The sequence below is a fragment of the Neopsephotus bourkii genome, unplaced genomic scaffold, assembly GCF_033783945.1.
Source record: "Neopsephotus bourkii isolate Nb327-2 ecotype Australia unplaced genomic scaffold, CSIRO-AGI_Nbou_v1 NB_1508, whole genome shotgun sequence".
NCBI classification, from domain to species: Eukaryota; Metazoa; Chordata; class Aves; order Psittaciformes; family Psittacidae; genus Neopsephotus; species Neopsephotus bourkii.
The window spans coordinates 4,552,441-4,561,064 of record NW_026901984.1 but is presented as its reverse complement, the minus strand read 5'-3'; the positions used below and the strand labels follow the sequence as shown (position 1 = coordinate 4,561,064).

At 40.1% G+C, this 8,624-nt stretch overlaps 1 protein-coding gene across 1 annotated transcript; it reads left to right on the top strand.

Annotated features, from left to right (window-relative positions):
• Positions 1-274: 274 nt before the first annotated feature.
• MED10 (mediator complex subunit 10) lies at positions 275-3,897 on the top strand. The gene is made up of 4 exons (XM_061369652.1): positions 275-455; positions 689-772; positions 1,861-1,963; positions 3,088-3,897. The coding sequence occupies exons 1-4, from the start codon at positions 328-330 to the stop codon at positions 3,181-3,183; spliced, it is 411 nt and encodes a 136-aa protein (XP_061225636.1). The 5' UTR covers positions 275-327; the 3' UTR covers positions 3,184-3,897.
• The last annotated feature ends 4,727 nt before the right edge of the window (positions 3,898-8,624 follow it).

The window sequence follows — 8,624 nt, the reverse complement described above, 5'->3', positions numbered from 1 at the left end:
GATCACATATTTAATAAATCCGGGATGACCGAAGCAAATACGACTCGTGCAAAGAGGATTTATAGGTCATATACTTTGTGTCGAATTCATTATCCACTTGCTGGTGGACAGAACATCCTTCCGTGGAGCCAGACGCGTAATTTAACATAAGCCATGGGAAGCGACAAACTGCATTTACGCGGCCGAGGGAGCAGGACCGGGGGCGTGGCGGGGGCGTGGCGGGGGCGTGGCCTGACTCCTGGGGCGTGGAAGGGGCGTGACCAATGCAGCCTCCCTCCTTCCGCGCCTGCGTGAGCGGCCGGAAGTGGTGGGGGCGTGCCGGCAGTCATGGCGATGGCGGAGAAGTTTGACTCGCTGGAGGAGCACCTAGAGAAGTTTGTGGAGAACATCCGGCAGCTCGGCATCATCGTCAGCGACTTCCAGCCCAGCAGCCAGGCTGGGCTCAACCAGAAACTGTGAGGCATCCGGCGCACCTCCTTCTCCTCCTGCGTTACACAGCCAGGCCGCTGGGCCTCGCTGCCCCTCAGCCGGCAGCCTCGGGGTACCGGAGGCCGCTGCCGGCGGGATCTGTCACCCTAACGCAGGCGGAGGGGCAGGGGCGCTCGCCGGGGTTTCCCTCGCAGCCGGGGTTAGGGTTAGCGCAGTACCGCCCCTTCTTGGCTGAGAACAACCCGTTTTCTTCTTACAGGAATTTCATGGTGACGGGCTTGCAGGATATCGACAAGTGCCGGCAGCAGCTGCACGATATTAGTGTGCCCCTGGAAGTGTTTGAGTACGTAACGTTCTGCCTAGAAGGAAAGGTGCTGTACTTGGGTGGTATGAAATAGCGTGCCTTTGCTGCTGAGGGTGGTGAGGCACAGAAACAGGGTGCCCAGAGAAGTTGTGGCAGCCCCATCCCTGTCAGTGTTCAAGGCCAGGTTGGCTGGGGCTTTGAGCAGGCTGGTCCAGTGGGAGTTGTCCTTGCCCATGGCAGAGGGGATTGGAATGAGATGGTCTCTAACGTTTCTTCCAATCCAAACCAGTCTATGATTCTGTATTTTCACTGAGGACTGCTTGTTTCTTAAACTCCCCTTTTCCAAATGCCTCATAAGAACATGAGCAGGCAGAAGAAGGTAAGAAGTACCTTCAGTCTGTGAGAAGGCGGGAGAATAAGAGAAGTGATTAATTATATGCCTGCTTTCAGATCTCTTTTTATTTTTTTTTTTTTTGGTCTGGTTTTGGGTTGTTTGGCTTTTTGTGTTTTTTTTTTTTAATTATTATTTTTTTATTTATGCTGAATTTAGATATATAGATGTTAATACAGATTTTGCTGAGCCTAGTGGTTTGGTAGATAAGCTTTGATTTTGGAAACGTGCTTTTACACTAGGGTCAAATCAGGATTTAAAGTTGCAGGTGGAAGTACATTAGGCCAGTACTTAGATGCTTTGTTTCAGTAGTGGCAATTCTTGCTGGCAAGAATTTAAAAATAAAATTATGAATATAGCACAAGAGCTCTACAAGAGAGCTTTTACAGTAGAGCTGACAAGTTAATTTACTAGTGTTTTGTATAAGTCCAGATGATTCTGGTTTGCTATGTTCTAGTGTGTTGCTGGCAATACAGGACTTCAGTTAGGCTTTCACTCTATCTATAAAACCAAGAGTGTTCTTTACTCAGTGATGGAATTTCCCTTTCTCAGGCACATACATTGCAAAGCAAAAATACACTTCTGTGTCTGCCGATTGAGGTGTGCCCTGCTTGAACTGTCTTTTGAAAATGGCTGAGTTGAAATGCATTTTTTAAAATGAGCATCTCGGATAGTAGTAGCAACAGACAACAAGGTGAATAATTATGTAGGTAGTATCTTTCTTTTCTATTTTCAGATACATAGATCAAGGCCGCAATCCTCAGCTTTACACTAAAGAGTGTCTGGAGCGAGCTTTGGCTAAAAATGAGCAAGTAAAAGGAAAAATTGACACGATGAAGGTAAACCAGAAGTAATGAAAGTAGTAATGTAATAATGTATTTGATAAGTTTTTAACCTTCCTGTAGGTACGTTGTGGGTTTTCACTTGTGCAATTATTGAACTCCCTTATTAGTTGATTTGTATTAGGAATTGCTCTGAATCCCTCTACCTTAATTGATGCTAATGTTGCCTGTTCTAAAAGAAACGGTATAACTCATCCCACATCTGGCGATGCAGATGTCACTATGATTTTACTTTGGTTAAAGTTGCACGTAGCATTACAGGGCATTTGTTTTTCATATTGAACGCTAGAAAGTACCTCTCACAGTTGTAGATTTCTAACTGTGGTGTGTGTGAATTTATCAATAAGCAAAACAGAAGGGGTATTTTTCCAGTCTTGAATGGATATTAAGAGTATTAAGATGTTAAATGTACTACATAATCATGAGTTAATCTTTATAGAATTATTTAAAATGCATGAAAGTGTTTAGAGTTTTCTGAACCTGTACTTTCACCTAGTATGAATCCAGGCATTCTGCTGCACTGATTAAGTGCTGGACTTACTCCTGAAATACACATTCAGAAAAGGAAGTTTAGTGAGACTTGAGAAAGGGCTGTTTGTGTTTCAAAACATGCATTACCTGAACTTAAAAGTGGTGCTGCAGAATGCAGATACTTGATATGCTTTGTGCTTGTAAAAGCTGTAGGAAGAATTACGTATTTCTAAGCCAGGTGCGAGTTCCGGAGGTGGATGGGATTCCATGTCAGATCAAGGGGATGTCCTTTATCAGCTTTGCTTAACAAGATCAGGCAGATGTTGACGCATCAGAATTTATCAGAGAGGTTTAACTATTTTGTATTTCTTAGGCGAAAATACTAGTTAATTTAAGGGAAACTGAAAGCATTTTAATTTGCCTGGTGCTTTCTTAGTAGATTTCATCTGAGCATTTTCTGTAAATTTTATAAACATAACTATCTGTATTTCTGTGTGTGGTTTTTGAGGTATTTTTTGGGGGGGTACCATTCTCTTAGGTCATTGAAATGTATTGTTGTATACAAACACTTCCATTAATTAGAGAACATTGCTTGAGAAAATGTAAATATATTATGCAGGTGGTGTATATGTTCTGCCTTTTCTTTCCAGAAATTTAAAAGTCTGCTAATTCAAGAACTAACAAAGGTGTTCCCGGAAGACATGGCAAAGTACAAAGCTATTCGAGGAGAAGATCCTCCTCCTTAAGATGGCCTTTGATAGCTCTAAAATTGTCAATTCCATAAACTGACACCACTTTATATTGGAGAGAGGGAAAATCTGAGCTGTTGTAACAACTGTACTAAAAATGGCAGCGATGGACTGTGAAGGAGCTCAGTGATTGCTGATGGCTCTGTTCTGAAGCTACTGGATCTTTCTGAAGACCTTTACTCAAAGATTGCCATTGAAACTTTTTGTGGTAATCTGTCCTTTCCTGAAAGTTTCTGGAGATGTCATTGCCTACAGGGCATTACTTTGTAGCACTTCCTGCAAAGTACATTTCCAGAGCAGAAAATCTGGGGTTTGTCCTCTGAAAGTGTCCTTGAGCACTGTGGCTTCAGCTGTTTAAAAGAAAAGTGTATTTACTATATTTGACTGTTCTTTATTTGTAAACTGCTTTGGTTTTTATTTCAGTACAGTTGACTGCTTTCATCTTAGCAAATTCTGCTGAGCAGGAGCCTCTCAAAGGCTGGGGTTCTCCTGTGTGTCGCAATGAATTGCAGCTAAGAAACCCTTCAGATATTATTGTTTTGTTCTATAAGCTGCAGTTCAGATGGCTGAGAATGTAGAGAGTGAGCTTATTCGGGCCCTAGTTCCTCAACAATGTTAATATTTTGTATAGTATTTAATGTAGACTTTTGCTTGATTCTATTCATTTTTCTGTAAGCAGGTTGTTGAATTAAAAAAAAAGCAAAACTCTAAATTCTGACATTTTTCTGTTGTACGTTACTCTTTGGAGAATGAAGTGAAGCCTGTGAAAAACAGCTTATTCCTCCCTGACAGTGACAGAGTGAAATTTGTACCAAAACCTGGCTGTTAAAAGACTGTATATCTGAAGATAATGTCAACCTGGTATTCTGGTTTTGTGGGGAGACTTCTGTTTTAGTACCTGAAGTAAAAGATTTTGGGCATCAGTGATTGTCACCTGAAACATTCCTGATCAGCTGTGACCTCATTTGTGAAATCTGTAATTGTTCATGCCTGAAATATTCCCAAATATAAACCAGCATGTTGGGCTCACTGCCCAGAGGTGTAGTGTGTGTGCAGAAGAGTAGTTCTATGGTGGAAGCAAGAGCACCTCTTCTAATCTTGGGAATTTGTGAAACTTGGACTGTTTGTGCTTATATTTGTCCTTCCAGATGTAACTTAATGTTTTTGGCACCAGAAAATTAATTTATTAAATAATAATTTCTCTTAATTAACTTTCTTTTAATTGCTAAACTTAGTGGGGTTAGGCAGGAGCTCTGAAATAGCTCTGTGTGCAAGTATCCTACAGCAGATCTACTTAGTCCATTAAAGACCTGCATGGGGCTTTAGGTATGTTCCAAGTTGTTTATGCCATAGTTTACATACCTGGAGAGCTGTCTGTCCTCAGTTACCCAGCTGAAGCTAGGTATCCATAATGCCAAGTGACGCTATGAAAGAGAAATTGGGTTAGGTGTTAAAAAACAATCTGGGTGTAAGGCTAGCAAAGCAGTGGTATAGTTTTCTTGTTGGGTTTCCAGCACAACATTGGTAAGACATTGATACAGTTAATGCTGCCTTAAAGCAAAGGGAGAAATAAGATGACTTCTTGAGGTGCCTTCCAGTCCTTTTCTGATAATAGGATTTTGCCATTTAAAAAAAAATTAAAAAATCCATATGGATTAGTGTAAGGTATTTCTTGAAAAGAGAGCAGGGATGGAGAGCAAGGACAAGAGGCAGTGAGCCTGAGTTGTAATGAGGGAAATCTTCACTCCAAGGCTTGTTTAGCATTGGAACAAGCGCTCAGAGTGGCTGCAGAATTGCTGCTCTCAGAGATCTTTCTGTCTTGCCTGTACAAAGCCCTGAGCAACCAGACATGCCTTAAAAATGAGCCCTTCTTGGGGCAGGCAGCTGAACTAGGTCAGATGAGGTCCCTTCTAACCATTTTCAATTTTTTAATTTCCTGTTTTCTATGATTTTATCACAGTGGAAGGTTTTAGACTATTCAGTCTCAACACTGGTTTATTTTTCATTGCAGTATGCTGTCGACGGTGGTAGGTTTCTGACCAGCATGGGGACCTTTTATTTTATGTAGTGCAAATTGTGATTAGCGCTTTTGCCTGTAGGTGAAGTACTAAAGAGATGCTGCAAGAATATATTTAATTTGCTTTTCAAGGCATTGGGTTGTGATCACAAAATGGCTTTAAAGACATTTGGGGTCAGAAACAGTTTTAAGTATATGCAAAGTCGATTTTACTTTGAAACAAAGGTGAGGCCTCTGGAGGAACTCTTGAGTTACTTCTATCTGTGAAGTGCATATTCTCTGTTAATTTTAATCTCGCTACATTTATATGTGCATATATCTGCATTTATATGTGCAGGCATCTCTGTATCTGTTTCCAATTCGTCACGTTAAGCATTATTTCTCTGTTAGTAACTTCAGAGACATTAATGTTGTCACATGAGGGTAAAGTTTTCAACCAGGAAGGACCTTATCTTTTTAATTCTTTAATAAAAAATCCAAATACTTAGTTTTACATTCTGATTCCTCCTTTGATTCAGCTACTTTGCTGTAATGCCATTCAAAACTTTCAGCTTATAATTCTAGGTTTAAACACCATATTCTAAAATGTAGTCCTCATTCTCAAATTAGTTTTTACACATGATTACTTTGAATTTTGAGATTTCTGTGTTAATGTATGACAATGTTTGGCTGGTATTATAAAAATACTATCACAGGATTTACATCCTAGATGTGAGGAGCCTGGCATCACATGTCTCTATCAGTTTATATGCTGTATTGATCAGCTCAGAGCTAATGAGCTATACATGGTATAGCTTTTTTGTAATGTGTTCTTTCTATGCCTTTATTTCAGCCTGTATTTTCCCATATAAACTGATAATGGATTAATATTGTAATGTATGGATTTATTGCTACTACTGGTAGGAAGAGAAGGCATGAGGAGGAAAGGGATACTCTTTCAGGTTCACCAGAAAGAGGATTTGTCCTGTGAAAATAAAAGCACTGAACAGAATTCAACATTTAACTTCCTGCATATTATATATTTTTGCATGTGCTGAAAATTTCCCGTAACAGAAAAGTGTTGTGTGGTGTTCCCATGCATCACAGCTGCCCTCTGCCTGCTATGCAGCTGAATCGTTTCTCCGCAGCCCTGATGCTTTCCATCTCTTAAGAGCACCACATGGCAGGGCAAGATGACATTCTTTTTGTTAGAGGATGGTGAACGAGAAACTCTGTTCCTAGAATCTGTGAATTTTCTGTGCTTTGGTGTGCTCAGTGTGGGAAGCACTTGGAATTAGTTGAATTTTCCAGAGAGGATCCTTTCTCTGCTACAACCTTTACATCACTCTACAGGAGTACCAATGTGCTTTTGCATTAGGCAGTCTCCTGTACCTTTGTGGAAAAGTCTGTTAATTTTGCTACCATTAAAACCCCATCATCCTAGAAATCCTGAGCCAAGGACTTGGACTAAATCTATGCATTTGATTTGTTTGTGAAGTATTGTTCAGTTTTGGCCATGTTCTCTTCATATCGGCACCACATTATGTATTTGATTGTGCCAGCTACACAATGTCCTAGCAAGGCTTTATGCGTTCTTTCTTCTCACTGCTATTATGCAGCATTATTAAAGTTGCTGAGTAAGCTGATTTTGCAGAAGGCACAGGAGTGGCAGAGGATTCTAAAAAATAACAGCTCTCACACTTCCATAACCAGAATCATAGTACCTTCCAGGGTCCATTTTATAAAAATGCAATAGGATTTTTTTTTTTTTTAAGTTTTACTCTGTTGCTATCCCAATTAACAAAGATCTTCTACTCTGAATTTTAGTATTTAACAATTATTCTACAGTGTAAAGGGTAGTATTTTCTACAGTTTGTACATTTCCCTCTGCATCTTGCTTTTTTCCTTTATCTCACAAGAGTTAGTTGTTACAAAATCACATTTACTGGGCACTATTGAGAGTATTTTGACATCATTCTGGGTGCAGGAGATGTTAAGAAGGCTGAAGGGCTGCAGTCTGCCTTTGCATGCTGGCCATAGCTTCCCATAGAGCTTAGAGATCAGCTTGGAGCAGTGGGGGGCCATGGGGGACAAATGCTTCCACAGCCCCTAAAAAAATGTGAAATGTCTGCTCTTTTACAATTTTTTGTTGTTGTCAGTTAATAAAATAAGTACCCAGTGCTGGCCACAGTGAAGATGGTTAGCCCCATAACTGATGTCCATGCTTGCTCATGGCAGGAAGGTCCCAGGCTTCCCTGGCTCAGAGAGAGGTGGTTTACAGACAACGCATGGACCATACATTTCCCCTGGATATCTAGGTGGTGCCTGGAGTATTTAGTATAGATGGAGGATTAGGGAATAATACTCCTTATGGGTGATATCATCATGGGATTGCATTGATAGGGAGTCTGTGTGTATAAGAAAACATCTTGTTCTGTTTTTTTGGCTTGAGGGTTATGTACATCAGGAATAATAAAAAACTAAACCGGCAAACAGAAAAAAGTGCTAAACCATCAAGTTCCACATTCTGCTCAGCTCCAGTTCTAAATTTGTGACACTATCTCATTCTATTGTTTTGTACTTGGTTCACTCATGTTTCTAGGCTGGCCATCTTGCTATTGCTGCAACTGCCCCAAACAGTTCATAGTCAGCATAATATGGAAGAGAGGTAACTGTTGTAATTTATGTGTGTTTAAGAGAAGAAAATGTCAAAATAAGTGCATTTGGGTTGATTTTGTAGAACAAGAATGCTGTTTACCATTACCAGTTGCATATGAAACACAAAAACTTCCTTTTTCTCTAGTTTGTTAATTGATTCTCTGAAAAGGAGCATATGTACAAATGACACTTATGATGTATGCTCTGTTAGATGATAACCTTCAAGACGTTCGTTAAAGGAGAAAGTTACATCTTTGCTCTTTCCCATTTTGTTACCTGGATTGTATGGAGGGAGGTTATCTTGAATTCTATTTAAAAATAACTTCAACATAACATCAGGCAGGCCACAAAGCATCTAAAATCATTAAAGGGCAACAGAAGTTTAGCTAAAAGGAAGGTGTGAAAGCCTGTGGGCATTAAGAATTTAAAGTGTATTTTTGAAGTTAATGAAGATTTTGGAAGTAATAGAGAATAAGTAATTGCAGGTAATTGCTTATTTTTTAAATAATTGTCCTTCTTATCCGCACACTACTGAATGAAGATACGTTAAGTAATGCGGCTGGTCTCTTTTAAGATGGAGAGTGTGCTCCTCTACTCCATTTAGGATAAACAAAGGCAGTATAAAATTCTTGATTGGTTTCTGTTGAAGGAAAGAAGGTGCAAGGGATTTTACTGCAACCTGTTAAAGTTCAGCATTCTCTCCATCCTTTTTGCTACTGGAAGTAGAAGCAGTTGGGTGCCCAGCCTTCCTCCTTGAAACCTTCCTATGAAGAATGCCTAATGT

Coding starts and splice junctions, on each gene's coding strand:
- MED10 (XM_061369652.1), top strand. CDS start 328: ATGGCGATGGCGGAGAAGTTTGACTCGCTGGAGGAGCACCTAGAGAAG. Junction 773..1,860: donor GTGCCCCTGGAAGTGTTTGA/GTACGTAACGTT, acceptor TTCTATTTTCAG/ATACATAGATCAAGGCCGCA. Junction 1,964..3,087: donor GAAAAATTGACACGATGAAG/GTAAACCAGAAG, acceptor TTTTCTTTCCAG/AAATTTAAAAGTCTGCTAAT.